Source organism: Eulemur rufifrons, chromosome 14 (genome assembly GCF_041146395.1).
Source record: "Eulemur rufifrons isolate Redbay chromosome 14, OSU_ERuf_1, whole genome shotgun sequence".
NCBI classification, from domain to species: Eukaryota; Metazoa; Chordata; class Mammalia; order Primates; family Lemuridae; genus Eulemur; species Eulemur rufifrons.
In genome coordinates this window covers 8,151,944-8,168,478 of record NC_090996.1, presented here as the reverse complement: position 1 = coordinate 8,168,478, position 16,535 = coordinate 8,151,944, and the positions used below count along the sequence as shown (strand labels likewise).

The 16,535-nt window shown below is 50.6% G+C and overlaps 1 protein-coding gene across 4 annotated transcripts in view; it reads left to right on the top strand.

The window, feature by feature from the left end:
* The window catches only part of HIP1 (huntingtin interacting protein 1), a 146,992-nt gene that overhangs the window by 106,290 nt on the left and 24,167 nt on the right, over positions 1–16,535 (top strand). For all 4 annotated transcript variants that reach the window (XM_069486352.1, XM_069486354.1, XM_069486351.1 and 1 more), the window contains exons 3-7: positions 1–143; positions 323–379; positions 5,963–6,043; positions 11,719–11,795; positions 12,340–12,401. In XM_069486352.1, coding sequence (XP_069342453.1) covers positions 1–143; positions 323–379; positions 5,963–6,043; positions 11,719–11,795; positions 12,340–12,401 — 420 coding nt within the window. The remainder of the gene's footprint in view (positions 144–322; positions 380–5,962; positions 6,044–11,718; positions 11,796–12,339; positions 12,402–16,535) is intronic.

The window sequence follows — 16,535 nt, the reverse complement described above, 5'->3', positions numbered from 1 at the left end:
CGTGCATACTGGGAACCCACCACGAGAAAGGGGCTCAGACCTTCTGGTCTGTCGTCAACCGGCTGCCTCTGTCCAGCAACGCGGTGCTCTGCTGGAAGTTCTGCCACGTGTTCCACAAACTCCTCCGAGACGGACATCCGAATGTGAGTTCCTTGGGCTGCAGGGAGGAGAGTGTGACTGCCTGGGCCACAGAGGCTGCTGTTCACCCCCACGCTGTCCCCTTCTCCTGGCCTCTGGGTTCCCCATTAGAGGTGGGCAGCCTCTCTCCAGCCAGCCTCTCCTCCCTTCTGCTCTCTCACAGGCTGTTCTCTTCCCTCTCCAGGTCCTGAAGGACTCTCTGAGATACAGGAATGACTTGAGTGACATGAGCAGGATGTGGGTGAGTTTGGAGATGGCCCAGGAGCCACCTGCCCCTTCTTTCCCAGAGGCCACAGAACAAGGGCTGGGGAATGGGGCATATTCATCTCTTTCCGCTGGTTTAGGATTCTCCCATGAGCCCAGGGAGGGGCTAAGGATGCCCCAAATAGTATCACAATGTCCACAGTCTTACCTGGGGTCCCTGGAAGCTGGGAAGTTCCAGGGCCTGGGAGCTTCCCCTGTCATTGGAACCTCATGTCACAAAGCTGTCTGGGCATTGGGACCCCTTAGCAGCTACATTGCTACTGTTCCTACTTCTTCCCTTCCACTGGGGTCACAGTGCGTTGAGGATTAGCATTCCCAGTTCTTAATGCCATTACCTTTTCTTTCCTGTCTAGGGAGTCTCAGTGGCTTAGGCTGAGAGGGGAAGTAGGTGGCAATGTCAGAATCAATTGAAGAGTGTCTCTGTACACGCCCCCAATCCCTGTAGATTCTGATTGTCCAAGGGTGTGTGTATGGAGAGGGGTCATCTGCATTTTGAAGACCCTTCCTGGTTGATTCTAATATGTCCCTTTGCCCCTACCGGTTGAGAACTGCTACTTTCGCCTTTTCCCTCAAAGTCTTACCAGCATCTGTCTGCACGCAGCACTCACAACATGGTAGCCATTACGTAGTCCTATTTACCTATCATAGGTGGGGAGATACAGGCCCAGAGAGGGAAGCAGCTTGTCCTAAAGTCACAAGGCTGGTTACCTGAATGAAGCTGAGAGTTGTCCCCAACTCTTCCAACTACATTCTAGAAAGCTTTCCTTATCACATGTACAGCTTAGATCTTTTCCTTTTCATTAGAATTTGCCTGGCATATCTTTCTCCAGCTGTTAAATTTCAACTTTCCTATATTCTTATGTTTTAGAAATATGACTTGTAAATAGCATTTAGTTGGATGTGAGGTTTTTGTTTGTTTTTTATTCAAGATGGCAGCCTTTGTCTTTTACTGGCCAATTAGTCTATTTACATTTATTGTAATATATGATATATTTATATTTTAGTTTATGCTTTCTATTTGTCCCATCTGTTCTGGTTCTGTTTCTCATTCCTTGCCTTTTTTTTTTTTTTTTTTGAGTTGACTGGGTATTTTTTTATCATTCTATTTTTTTATCATTCTATTTTTTTCCTCATTACTAGTTGCAAGGTTAAAAAAATAATTTTTTTGGTATGTTCTCTAATAATTACAAAATGCTTGCTTAGTTTACCAAAGTCTACATTTCTTATCTTTATCTGTTTCCTGTATAACACAAAAACCTTAGAATTTTTTAATTCTATTCACTCCCTCAACTTGCATGTCAGTATTGTCATATATTTTAGTTTTGATTTGTTTTTCTTTTTAAACCCTGTAAGATATTGTTTTATTTTAGGTGTTTTATTCTGTGCTCACCACAGAACTTCCATCTGGGATCGGTTTCTTCCTTCCTGAATTATTTCTTCTAGAATGTTCTTTATTGAGAGTCTGCTGGTGGCAAACAGCATTTTTGTTTGAGAATGTCTTTATTTCAACTTTATTCATGAAAGATACTTTCTCTGGGTTTAGAATTCTAGGGTGACAGTTATTTTCTGTCACTACGTGAAGGATATAATTCAAGATTTCTTTCCACTGACTTCTGGCTATCATGATTTTCATAAAGTCAGCTGTGAGACTCACTGTTGCTCCTTTGAAGCCAATCTGTGTTTTATCTCCGACCATTTTAAGATCTTGGAATGTGTCTACAAGTGAATTTATTTTGGATTCTTTGGACTTCTTAAACCTGTGGGTATCTTTTCAATTTTCATTGTTGTTTCAAATACTGCCTTTTGCTCCTTTCTGTCTTTTCCTTCTGACACTTTGGTTAGAAGCGTGTCGGACTCTCCCACTCTATCCCCCATGTCTCTAAACCACTGTTTTGGTGTTTTCCACATACTCGTCTCTGCTGCATTCTGGATAATTTCATCAGATCTAGCTTTCAGTTCACTTGTTCCCTCTTTAGCTGGGTCTAATCTGTTGGTAAATCTCTCCATAAGGTTTTCAGTTTTAGTTAGTACAGTTTTAATTTCTTGAAGTTCTATCTTTTTTTTCATATTTGCTTGGTATTTTTTACAATTCCTTATGCCCTACATATATTTTGAAACAATCTCTTTATTTCTTCAGATATGTTAAACATAGTTATTTCATATATTGCTTTTTATAATTCCATTATCTAAAATCCTTAGAGATCTCTTTCTGTCACCCATCACTTTTGGTGAATTTTGCTCATGCTACATAATTTCCTTTTGTGCTTAGTTATTTTTTACTGTAAGCTGCTCATTTTCCATGGAATTTTATTTGTGGGAATTCTTCGAAGTCTGTAATGAAGGCAGGTTCCTCCAGAGAGAATTGTCATTTGCTTCCATTGAGATCACTCTAAATTAAATTCTCAGCTTAAGGTTTTATGAATTCTGGGTAGATCCCCTTGGGACTGGCTTATGGGTCTAATTCTCAGCAGTGGTTTTTCCCTCCCTCTAATCACAATAGTGGTTTGAGGCTGTAGACTTTCTTTACAGCCCTTGGGGGGACTTCCTCCATGCAGGGGTGCCAGTGTGTGTGTTATTTTATATATACCCTTGCTTCCCTGCACCAGTGAGGCAGTCTTTTAGCTCTTCCTTGAGACTCCTCAACTTGAGCAGGCCAGAGTCCTGCCTCCTGTTCACCACGTGGCCACTGAGGTCTAGAAAATCAAAGCTCACCCCAGCATTCCAGTTACCTGAGTATCTGCGTTTACCTAGTTCCTGGCCTAAGGATTTATTACTCTCTTGCTAATTCATCGATGCCTTCAAAAAGGAGTTTTAATATTTTACTCAATATTTTTAGTTTTCAGTGGGAAGATCAACCCAGGTACCTAGCCTGCCTTGTTACCCAAAATGGAATTCCTTTAGGTCTTTCTTCCCAGGTAGTTCTGTCTCTTGCCTTTGATGAATTAGTGTTTCTGGAAGTTAGGACCATCTTTTGCTTTTTGATCCTTGTGCATTTTCATGTTAAGGATAGTTAGTTGTTTTTGATGGTGAGAATGTTTTTCCTCCATTTTCCATACTTTCTAATTTTTCTATAATGAATTTTTCTATGAGTATTACATAAAAATTAATAAAATATGAATTGTTCATAGAAAATTAATACCTTATGAACATACTGCCATATCTGGCATTGACTTTTTAACCTCTTCTGATTCCTTACCTCCCTTTGGTGCCTTTTCAGACATGTTCAATGTGGTTCCTTTATGCTATTCTAGAGCTGTGGTGCCCAACCCCTGGGCCAAGGACTGGTACTAGTCCTTGGCCTGTTAGGAACCGGGCCGTACAGCAGGAGGTGAGCAGTGGGTAAGTGAAGCTTCATCTGTATTTACAGCCACTCCCCGTCATTGGTGTCACCACCTGAGCTCCGCCTCCTGTCAGATCAGCAGTGGCATTAGATTCTCACAGGAGCACAAACTCTATGGTAAATTGCATATGTGAGGGATCTAGGTTGTGGCTCCTTACGAGAATCTAATGCCTGATGATCTGAGGTGGAGCTGAGGCGGTGATGCTAGTGCTGGGGAGCAGCTGCAAATACAGATTCTCATTAGCAGAGAGGTTTGACTGCACAATAAATGCAATGCGCTTGAATCATCCCAACACCATCCCCACCCCAACCCTGGTCTGTGGAAAAATTGTCTTCCACGAACTCCGTCCCTGGTGCCAAAAATGTTGGGGACCGCTGCTCTAGAGGATATAGGTGCACTTAAAAGAAAATGTGGAAGTCAGAACTCACCTGGGAGCCACAGCTGTTCAGTTTAAGGGCTCTTTGCACCCCCATTTTCCTCCCTTGTTGTAGATAGCTGGGACTTGCCAACATCACTCTGCTAATTTTCCTTCTTCCCAGGCGCCCAGGGCAGCAGGGGCCTGGCTGCATGGGCAGGCCCCATGGGAAGGTATATTCTGTACCAGCTAGGACTGGTCCCATTTCAAATCCCCACCCCATGATAATAGGATAGATTCTCTTAGGCTATTGGAATCCATTGGGGGAGGTGTTCTTTGTTTGTTTGTTTGTTTTTTGAGACAGAGTCTCACTCTGTTGCCCGGGCTAGAGTGAGTGCCGTGGCGTCAGCCTCGCTCACAGCAACCTCAAACTCCTGGGCTTAAGGGATCCTCCTGCCTCAGCCTCCCGAGTAGCTGGGACTACAGGCATGCGCCACCAGGCCTGGCTAATTTTTTCTCTATATATTTTTAGTTGGCCAGATCATTTCTTTCTATTTTTAGTAGAGACAGGGGTCTCGCTCTGGCTCAGGCTGGTCTCGAACTCCTGACCTCGTGCGATCCACCCGCCTCGGCCTCCCAGAGTGCTAGGATTATAGGCGTGAGCCACCTCGCCCGGCCTTGGGGGAGGTGTTCTTGCTGTGTTTAGAGAAAACAGAAGGAAAGAAATAGCCCATAACCAGACTCTGATTACTGAGGGTAGGAGACTTATAATTCTTAAATAAGAAGCCTCGTTCAAAATTTATCGTAAGGAAGTCCTCACATTTGTACACAAAAATGCTGTAAAAATGTTCATTGAAAGATAGTTTATGATGGCAAAAATTTTATTTGAATTTATTGAGTCAGTTCAATGAATTACAATAATAGCTATATGGGACAGTCACTAAAAATTATGATACTGGAGAAAGTTTAAGAAGATGGGACAGAACTGCAGTATATTAAGTGAAAAAAAAATAGATTGAGTCTGTTTTATGTTTTAAAAAAGCACTGAGGAGTTTTAGCATAGTGAAATTACTCTGAGCGATACTTCAATGTCAATTATACATTTGTCAAAACTGGTTGAATGTTTAACACCAAGAGTGAATTCTGGACTCTGGATGATAATGACATGTCAATATCGGTTCATCGATTACAACCCATGTACCACTCTGGTGGGAGATATTGATAGTCACGGAAGTCGTGTGTGTTGGAGGCGCGTAGGCAGTAAGTGGAAGTCTCTCTACTTTCTGCTCAATTTTGCTATAAACCTAAAACTGCTCTTAAAATAATCTATTTAAATTGAAGAAATAGGCTGGGCGCGGTGGCTCACCCCTGTAATCCTAGCACTCTGGGAGGCGGAGGCGGGAGGATCACTTGAGCTTAGGAGTTTGAGACCAGCCTGAGCAAGAGCAAGACTGTGTCTCTACTAAAAATAGAAAAAAATTAGTGGGGCGTGGTGACAAGTGCCTGTAGTCCCAGCACTTTGAGAGGCTGAGGCAGGAGGATCCCTTGAGCCCAGGAGTTTGAGGTTGCTGTGAGCTAGGCTGATGCTACAGCACTCTAGCCCAGGCAACAGAGCGAGACTCTGTCTTAGAAGGAAAAAAAAGGTGGTTATACCCGTAAAATGTCAGCTATGATTATATCTAGTGGTTAGGTTAAGGGTTGTTTGCATGCGTGTTTTTCTATATTTTCTAAATTTTTAGAAATGGCTGTTTGTTATTTTCATAATCGGAAAAAGATGGATTCTCTACCAAAGAAGTCCGAGCTGCAGGTCTCTGGACCGACATGTTCTTAGTGTTGACACTGTTTTCTTACCTCTTCCCGACAGGGTCACCTGAGTGAGGGGTATGGGCAGCTTTGCAGCATCTACCTCAAACTGCTGAGAACGAAGATGGAGTACCACACCAAAGTGAGTCCTGGCGGACGACCTGCCGCCACCGCCCGCTCCCACCCTGAGTGCCCTCAGCACCTCTCTGGGCCTAACTGTTGGGGTCTTTCAGGTAACAGACAGCCGGGGCTCCCAGGGAGCGCTGGGGCCACCCTCCCGCTGTGCGAGAGGAAAACTGCAGCCGGGCCTCTGGGGTGTGGCAAGGACTGGCATGTTGCCCTGTGTCTTCTCTCTTTTGTTCCCCATTTTACATCTAGAAAGAGGAACCATATCCACTAGGTTGCCTCATACTATTACAGAAGCACTGACTTTACTATCAATATAAACGATGCCTGCAATTTCTGTAGTGAGTTTCCATACAGAACCTTCTTTTAATCAGTATATGACTTTGGTTAGTAAGTATTTCTCACACCCTAATGCATGTAAAACTGTGTGCTCAGTACTAATAAGCGTGTAAGAATAAGTAAAAAAATGGACTGGGTGTGTTGGCTCACGCCTGTAATTCCAGCACTTTGGGAGACTGAGGCAGATCACTTGAGTCCAAGAGTTCTAGACCAGCCTGGGCAACATAGCAAGACCCCATCTCTACAAAAAATAAAATAATTAGCTGGGCATGGTGGTGTGTGCCTATAGCCCCAGCTATGTGGGAGGCTAAAGCAGGAAGATCTCTTGAGCTCAGATATTCGAGGCTGCAGTGAGCTATGATCACACCACTGTACTCCAGCCTGGACAACACAGCAAGACCCTGTCTCTTAAAAAAAAAAAAAAAGAGGAAGTAAAAATTGTCTGCTCTGCAGGAGTTGACAGATTCATGGAGGGAGAAGGCAGTGGCCGTGTCGTAGTGCACAGCAGTTATCTGTGCCTGTGGAGAGGTGCCAGGGACCTTCTGAGATGACAAAGTCACAGTGTCAGGAAGAGCAAGGCTAAGGTGGACCTTGGGGGGTGGGGGTGATGCAAACAGGTGGGCGGGGAAGAATGGTGTGCCAGCTGGGACAGGAAACAGCTTGAGCCGGGAGCTGTAGTGGAGATGGAGAAGGGAAGAGATTGAAGAAGAGATAGCCTAATTTAGTGCCTTCATCTCCATTATCTTTTATCTACTTGAAGGGTAGCTTTGATTCATTGATACCATTCTACCATTAAACCTTGTACGGACGTCATTTAATATTCACCACAACTGTACGAACAGGTACAATTATATCCTAGGAAAATGGAATTTGGAGGGTGGTTGAGTCCCTTGCCCGAGTCCTGTGGAAAGTGTGGATTTGAACCCAGGCCTGCTTGGTGCTGACGCTGTGCTGTGCCCAGTGGCCGCTCTGATCTGCCTCAGTGTGTCGTTGAGGGCCTGCCACGGGCCAGGCGGCGTTGGGCTCCAAAGAGAGCAGGGCAAATCGACTTTGCCTTGGGAGTCTTGCAGTTTGGTGGGGAGAAGAGAGATCCTAGCAGGGCTAGAATGGGAGAAGCAGAGGCGACGCGGAGGCCGTGGGGGCATCTACCCCAGACTCGGGCCACGCAGAACGCTTGGCGGTGGGGACGCCTGATCTCAGTCTGAGCACATTCCGGTTGTCTCGGCTGCGTAACACATAGCACAGAAACCGGGTGGCTCAACACAACGATCTCTTCTTAGCTCCCGCACTTTCTGTTGGTCAGGAATTCCGGGAGGACTTGGTTGGCACTTCTGGCCGGCGGGCTCTTGTGCGGCTACAGTCAGATGCTGGCTGAGGCCAGGACCCTGGGGACTGCGGCAAAGTGGCCAGGGCTGGCCTGGCAGGCGCTGGGGAGAGAGGAAGGGGCCGGACGAAGAGGGGCAGGAGGGCATCTGAGGCAGAGGGATCAGCCGGAGACCTCGGGGCCTGAAGCTAGAACAATTCGGTGACCTTGTGGAACTAGTGATGGATCCACGTTGGTGTGGGGCTCGGGCAGGGTGGAGAGCGGCTGGCGTGAAATGTCCAGGTCCCAGAGGCCTCGGCCCCCGCCTGAGGAGCACTTTGGACTGTTCTATACCCGCTGGGGATCAGGCCTTCAAGCAGTGACATGGGCCACTCTGCATCTGGGTTGCCCTTCCTTGGGGGCAAGGTGGAGGGGGCGCCTGAGAGCCCCAGGCTGCCAGTGTGGACCATGATGAGAGCCAGAGTTAGAGGACAGTTGTCCTCGGGACAGACAGGGCTGGGGACTGCCTGGAGATTGGCAGGAAAGGGAGGAGGGGGCGGTAACCGGAGGCGCTGCGGGGCCAGTGAGACAGACCTGGGTAGCGGGAAGAGGGGCCCGAGCAGACAGCAGCGGAGGCCTGGGGGCTCCGACAGGACGGAGAGCAGGTGTCCTCCCAGCGTCCAGCCCAGAACAGGTGCTCCATCGGGATTTGTCGACCGAATGACAGAATGAACCAGAAGCTCAATGGGCTCTAACGGCACCGAGGGGCTGGTCCTGAGTAAGGAAAGAGGCTAAGAGGACAGGAAGGACGGGGGTCCATGCAGAGCAGGGAGGGCATGGGAGGCAGGATGCGGAGGCCACTGCCACATGACTGTGTAAGAAGGAAGGTCACGTGCTTAGGGTGACAGCGTGGGACTCGGATACCAGGTTTGAGAGTGAAACAGTCATCCACAGAAGGGCAATGGCAGGGCTGTTAGGGACACTGTTATGGACTGAATGTTTGTGTCCCCCACAAATTTACATGTTGACATCCTAACCCCCATTGTGATGGGATTGGGGCCTTCGGGAGGCGATAGGTCATGAGGGTGGAGTCTCATGCGTGGGATTGGTGCCCTAGTGGGAGGGGGCAGGAGAGGACTTGCTTCTCCCCCTCGGCCGTGTGAGGGACATAACCAGGAAGAGGGCCTGGACCAGGCACCGGCTCTGCCAGCACTTTGGTCTGGGGCTTCCCAGCGCCAGGACTGTGAGACGTCAGTGCCTGGTGTGTAAGCCGCCCGGTCTGTGGTGTCTTGTTGTAGCAGCCTGAGCTGGCTAGGAGGGACACTAAGGCCAGAGAGCGTGAACCAATAGTGACACCAGCTGTGAGTCCTTCTCTGGGGACGTTTGACAGCTGGCCCTAGGTGCAGAGCATGTGACAAGGACCCAGGCTCAGCAGGTCTTCATAACAGGATGGTAGAAGGATGGGGAGGGCATGGGGGTGGGACTGATGTCCAGACTGGGCCAGGAAGTAAGTGTGGCCAGAGAGACAGGCGGAGGGGAGCCACAAGGGATGGGCCATCTCTGAGTGGTGGCAGACGTGAGGGCGGGAGAGGGCAGGGACCTGGGTGTCGCAGCCAGAGAGTAGGCGCTGGAGCAGAGGATGCTATGCGGGGCAGTTCTAGGCGGTGGCAGGGTCCAGGGTGGGCGCATGTAGCTGGGGGTGGAATAGAGGTGCTGAGATTGAGGAGGTCAGAGTTCATAATCCCAGGGTGCAGGGCTTGGGGCAGAGGAAGACGCTGGTATAGGCGCCCCGGACTCGGGTGAATGCCAGGTGGTGACCAGAGATGAGGAGATACAAAGCAGGAGTAATTGAATCAAATGAACTTGCAAACGAGCCGTTTTCATGTGGAGAAACACCGGGACCGAGAAGGACACGGCCCACACCTCCCAGCCCGTGGAAACGGGCTCGCGGAGAGCGAACGCCCCTCACTCCAGCAGCTGCGCTGTCCTTTGGGGGCAGGTGAGAGGTTGAGGCTAAGGCTTCCCTGAAGTTCCGAGAGGCAGTGGGATGGGAGACGAGGGTCGGGGAACACCGAGGACGGTCGGGAAGGGGAGGCGGGAAGGGGCTGGGCACGGAGAGCCCTGTGTTTGGGCACCTGCCACTGAGCACGGCAGAGGCTCGAGGTGCCCCGTGGGACTCCATGGAATTCTGGAACCAAGTCCACCAGCCTCAAAGACCTTGGCACCAGGGAGCCCAGGAGCCGGGTCTGCGTGGGCATTTCCTAGCAGGGGGTGGACATTACCACGGCCCCAGGACGCCGGGGAGGCGGGGGCAGCATCATGAACCCTGAGATCCAGCTCTGCTCTGCCCTTCATCCCGGACCTTGCCTGCCCCTCGGCACCCCGGCACGGCGCTGGCACGAGCCCTTCTGGCAGGAGGACAGGACTGGGGACTCCGGGACACAAAGATGGAAGGCGGCCGTGCACTGGGGGTGTGAGGAAAGACCAGGGGGAGGGCACAAAGGCAAACTCTCAAAAGAGGTCAAGGGTTTAAGGTTAAGCAGAGCTCAGATGCCATCATGTCTTTTGTGTGCCTGGCGTAGGCAGGCGAGCCCACGGCTGAAACTGCCTGGATTCGCTGTGAAGACGTCACCATGCCAGGCAGTGTCCAAGCCTTTGCAGGGGCCTGTCGGAGGGGAATGTGCTCCCACGTCGGTTGCTGGCCTGGCTGAGAGGAGTCCCCGAGTGCGCGCTTCACTCTCGGCTCGGCCCCACCCCCAGCACCTGCCTGTCGTGCATCCGTTACTGTACACGGGTTTCCACCTGCGCCCAGAAAGCAGCGTGTTTTCGAGCCAGCCTGACCTGAGCTCAGACTTCAGCTTCATACTTATGTGACCTTTAACCCAGGTCTAAAATGGGAGCCATCATTTCTGCCTTGTGGACTGGTGTGAGGATTAAATCAAAGTCCATAGGCATCGTGCAGGGTGCTGGGCAGGTGTCCCCTGCCTCCTCCTCCTCCCCTGCCCCGTCCCCAGGATGCCCAGGGGCTCCCTGCACTACCAAGCTTCACGGTCCCAGCTCCCTGCGGTCCCCCCTGTTCAGAGTCACCAGGAGGGCACATTAAAACACAACTCACTGGGCCCACACTCAGAGCTTCCGATTCAGTAGGTCTGTGGTGAGGCCGAGAATTTGCATTTCTAGCAAGTCCCCGGGTGATGGCCAATGCGGCTGGTCCCGGGACCGTGCCTGCAGGACCACTGCCGTCGACTTTGAGGTGAAATAGAACAGAAATGACGGACACCCACTACCCGGCTTTTTTATCTCAGGGTTTCCATCTTCAGAGCGTAAAGTACTCGCTCGGGAACTTAGACCCCCCGATGGAACAGGCATTCATCTTTCTGGGGCCCTTCCTTTGCCAGAGGGACAAGCCACACAGATGAAGATGTAGACACTTGGCAGTGACCGATGATACCAGATAACTGCTCTTGACTTAGGGGTGCGCCACGTAGCACGTTCCTGCCCGCAAGTTTCTCTTGCTAGTTACACTCTGCAGAAGCTAATGTGAGAGCCGGTTTGCCTGCCCTGGTCTTGCAGCAGCTTCCGGAAGTGGCGAAGGACAGCAGGAAGTCTGAGTAGGATTCAGACGGAACCGGGCTAAATAATTATTCCACTGCCTCACGTGTCATGGGTGATTGGGAGGTGACCACTGTCGCACGCTGTCATTGCACCACGGGAAAGCATCTTTAGAAGGATGTCCCAGGGCACAGATTGTAAGGCAGAGCCCTCGCCTGGCTCTGAGGGGTGGGATGGAGCCTTCACCTCTGATAATGGGTAGAGGACATTGTGTGTGTGTGTGTGTGTGTGTGTGCGCGTGTGAGAGAGAGAGGGGTTGTGTGACCTGACACCGTCTCTCCAGGAAGGGTGTGGGTGCCGTGGGAGTACAGGCCGCACAGGCACGGTCCAGCCTGCAGCTGCCTGAGCTCAGTGTGTGCAGGGCTCCTTGATGTCGGTCAGGCGAGGTAGAGAGCTCCTAACATGCCCTGTTCTGACTTCCTCTACCTCCCTTCTAGAATCCCAGGTTCCCGGGCAACCTTCAGATGAGTGACCGACAGCTGGACGAGGCTGGAGAAAGTGATGTTAACAACTTGTGAGTGGCTGCCCTCCTGCCGTGGGCCCAGTGGGGAGAAAGCTTTTGTGGATGCTGTCACTTCTCATTAGGGTCACAGAGGGCCTGATGGCAGGGGCAGTGGCCGGGGTGGGGACCAGAGCCCCTGGGTGACTTGGCTTTGGGTGACTTGGCTTTGGGTGACTCTTTGGGTGACTCTGCCTTACCCAGAACCTCTGCTGGGCTGTCTCATAGCCCAGGGCTTTCCTGTCTTTCTTGCCCTTCCAGCCTAACACGACTGGAACCTGTCCTCTCCCTTTGCCACTGTCACTGTTAACTCTACCCTGCTGGATCTTTAGCTGGCCTTAATGCCCACTCGGGTGGGGGCTGAGAATGGGGGCTGGGATGTGTATGCATGTACTTATGCATGTGTGTGTACATGTGTGTTCACACATGTATGCCTGTGTGTGTGTGCATTCCCGTGTGCACTGGGGACTGGAAGTGGCAGTGCCAAGCATGAGGAAGGGGCAGGTGACAGACTGGCCTCGGGCTGTGGAGTGTAAGTTCTCTTTCCTCTTGGGTCCAGTTTCCAGTTAACAGTGGAGATGTTTGACTACCTGGAGTGTGAACTAAACCTCTTCCAAACTGGTGAGTCTCCTCCCTCCCATCTGACCCCGCCTCTCGCAGGAGTTGCCTCATTCCCAGCCTTGTTCCCTGCTGGGACCAGCTGGCCTGGCTCTCCTTTCCCTACAAGTTGCGCAACACAAGGGGCAGGAGAATAGAGATGTTCACTCCTCATCTCCGCGCCCTCCATTCCCCATGCAGGGAGGGCCCGAGGCTCTCGGCTATTGTCCAAGTCAGTGGTTTCATGTCAGAGCAGAAAGACCATGCTTTCCCCTCCCTGCCGGCCTCCCTCAGGAAGCCCAGGCCTCCAAGAGCCCAAACACAGGTCATACCTCTTTGACAGCCACTGATTGGACTGTGGCCACAGCCCCGGCCAGTCCTGCCTGCCACTCGGAGCTGGGCCGGCCCAAGGGCATGATTTCTGCTTGGGAAGAAGGACTTGTGTCTGCTGTTCAGTTGGCAGCCGTGGGAATGAGCTGGTCAGGCTGAGTTGTCGCCCAGTGTCACGTGAGAAGCTCATGAAGTCCCGCTCTGCTAGCAGGGAAGTTGGCTGCACTTCCGGGCTCTCTTTTCCCGAGAGTTCTGGTGCCTCCGGACCGTCAACCCTGACGCTTCCCCGAAAAGCCTCGGTTGGTCCTCCCTAGCGTCTTTCTTCTCCGTGCCTCCCAGCTGGCTCCTTTCGCTGGGGACACGGGAGCAATGTTCTAAGACTCAAGGTGTTCCACAACCAGCGTCCAGCTCTGAGAGGGTGTTCCCCACTGCAGGTGTCAGGCACAAGCTTGGTGGCCTTCTCAGCAAGTGCACGTGGAGGGCCCGCTCTCAGGGCTCTGACTCCTCACCCTGAATTGCAGCTTCCCTCAGCGTGTTTATCTGTGCATCAAATGCTTACCACTGGCCTATTCTTTTCCAGAATATTCTGTTCCAGGCTGTACTAGGCCTCTGACAGGCAACAAATTCCTTAATACTTTTTTTTTTTTTGGAGACAAGGTCTTTGTTGCCTGGGCTAGAGTGCAGTGGCATCATCATAGCTCACTGCAATCTCAGACTCCTGGATTCAAGTGATCCTCCTGTCTCAGCCTCCCGAGTAGCTGGACTAGAGGTGTGTGCCACCATGCCCGGCTAATTTTTCTATTTTTTGTAGAGACAGGGTCTTGCTATGTTTCTCAGACTAGTCTTGAACTCCTGGCCTCAAGCAATCTTCCTGCCTTGGCCTCCCAAAGTGCCGGGATTACAGGCGTGAGCCACTGTACCCAACCATATTCCTTAATACGTTGACCAACCAGTTCAGTATAAGATGTGGTCAGAGAAATACCAGAAAGAGTTGGAAACTGGTTTGTGCGAGAATGAAGGTACTCGGCTGACTAGTAACCTATTTGAGCAGGACCTTAAACAAAACTAAGTAGAGAAGTAAAAATAAAACACAATACACTATCTGCCCTCTCAGCCTAGTCAGGTTGAGAGAAGTGGTGTAGATGTGTGTTTTTGTTTTTTAATGCATTGAACATATTTGCATAAAAGTTTATGAACAATTGTCATGGCTCACTTTTCACTACTTCCCTTTAGATGGGAAGGAGCAGGGTGGGTAATTCAGAGTTCATTTGCATTTAGCTTTGGAACGTGCTAGATGTGAATGCAGGCATGAATGATATTCTCGGAATTGTCATTCTTGGGAAGGTGCAACTCAGCTGATCCCAGCTGTCTCCCAGCAGCTCCGGCCTCCTCTCGGGGCCGCTGCCTGCCGTTGCCGTGGTGGCTGGGGGAGAGCAGCCAAATGTTGGACCCTTTGGAGATGTCCTGCCAGCTCCTGGCAGACAGGCAGACCGAGCAGAGACGGTGATGACGTCCAGAAGGACGTGAGTAGGCTGAGAGAATGAGCGTGCGGTGCAGGTGATCCGCTCAGTTGTCCTTTGTCCCACGTCACATGAGCCCTGGGCCTGCTTTTTTATGTGTTGTTCCATTAACATTATGACCACAAGATTTTGTGCCCCTTCCCCAAATCAAGAGCCATGACCTACTCATCTTTGAATTCCCTCTGTTCTAGCCCAGTGCCTGGTGTATATATGGCAAATTCTCAGCAATAAAATAATGTTTCCAGCTGGGCACAGCCGCTCACACCTATAATCTCAGGACTTTGGGAGGCTGAGGCAGGAGGATTGCTTGAGCCCAGGAGTTTGAGACCAGCCTGGGCAACATAGTGAGACCCTGTCTCTACAAAAAATAGAAAAATTGGCCGGGTGTGGTGGCACATGCCTGTGATCCCAGCTTCTTGAGAGGCTGATGCAGGATTGGTTGAGCCCAGGAGTTTGAAGTTGCAGTGAGCTATGATGACACCACTGCACTCCAGCCTGGGTGACACAATGAGACCCTGTCTCTAAAAAGAAAAGAAAGAAAGAAAGAAAGAAAGAAAAAAGGCTGCCTTTGGAAAAATAGCAATGAAGAGATGGGTGAATAGAATTCATTAAATGTTATCAGCTTCACGCTCTGGGACTATTTGGCATGAATTACTTAGAGTTTTCGAGAGTAGAGCTACCCCTGTTTAGACCCTAAGTCTTTGCAAAAAGCCCTCCGTGGGCAAATGCACTGATTTGGAAGCCAGAACCCTCTGTTACGTTTGCCCGACCCCAGTCTGTGCCCCAAGTGCCTACATCCGAGTGCCACAAAAATCAAGAGAGCTGGTGTGGAATACGTCTCTCCAGGCTGAGTCCTCGGCTGTGACCTTGTAGGGACCAGTCCCCTTGGAAGGGTGCCACTGGTTTTCAGCACTGCAGGAAACATCGGCAAATGACACTCAGCATTTATTTTGAGGACTTGGCTTTCAAAGTGTGGTCCCCAGACCGGCAGCATCACCATCACCAGAGAACTTGTTAGAAAAGCAAATCGTGGGTCTCACCCCAGACCTGCTGAGTCAGAATTTCTGAAGGTAGATGCAGCCCGGCACCCTGTGTTCTCACAAGTGCCCCGGGTCCGCACTGTCCAACAGGGTAGCTACTAGCCACAGGTGACTATTTAAATTGATTACAATTAAATAACATGTAAAAGTCAGGTCCTCCGTTGCAGTAGCCATATTTCAGGCATATTTCAGGTAGCCACGTATGGTTAGCACATTGGACAGTCCATACCGAACATTTCTATCGTCATTACAGAATTCGGCTGGACAGCGCTACTCTGGGTGATTCTTACACATGCTGAAGTTTGCCAACCTCTGAGCTAAGAAATAGTTTTCAACCTTGGCTGCATATTAGAATCACCTGGGGGTTGTGGCTTTTGAACCCTACTGATGCCCCAGACCAATTAAAACAGATGGTGGTGGGGAGTTGCAGGCAGATAATAGTTTTTCAAAGCCAAGGTTGAGATCGGCTGCACGAATCTGTGTGCCTCCCACGACATTCCCGTTAAGTAGTACCAGACCCTTACCAGGTGTGTGCTCTTACCACCGTCTGTGCTTCACCGAAGGGCATCTGACGGCTCAGAGAGGTTGAGCTGCTTGTCCACGGTCACACTGCTGGGTGCCACTGGGCAGGAGTCGGGCAGGCAGGGAGACGGAGTCGCCTGTGGTTTCTTGCCAGAATGGAGTCTGAGGAAGCCTGTAGACTTGGGGACGGCTGCCTTGCAGTGACAGCTGCTTTTAATTTGTGTCAAGAAGAAAAGCTGCCTTTTAATTAGAACAGTTTGGGATTTTTTGCAGCCGCCAGACTAACCCAGTTACAATTAGTGCAGTCAGGGGAGGCAGAGCACATGTAGCTCTAGGCTTCCCTGTGGGGCAGTTCCGCTCACGGAGGGACTACAGGGAGAGTCATTTCATTGCCTGTCACATGTGGAGTCTCCCAGAGGCAGTGGGCAGCCGATGCAAGAAGGAAAATGAGCCCTGGCTGGTGGTGTGAGCTCAGGGTCTACGGCCAGGCCTCCAGTGGCTTGGGGGGAGCAACTTCCTCTCTGGAACTTGGGAGGTGGAGAGCGGTACTTCTTGTTGACCGGCTCCCCCAAGGACCTCGATCGGCCTTTGGTCCTAACGGTGCCTCCTGCTCCCTGGCCCCTTACTGTGGCCCTCGTAGACTCTGCAGTTGTCCATCCCCCTCCTGGTGTCCCAGAACCCCTGTAGCAAGCCACCAGCAAGCCACAGCTACGTGATCCCTTCTTCATCTTCTCATTAATCTTTGA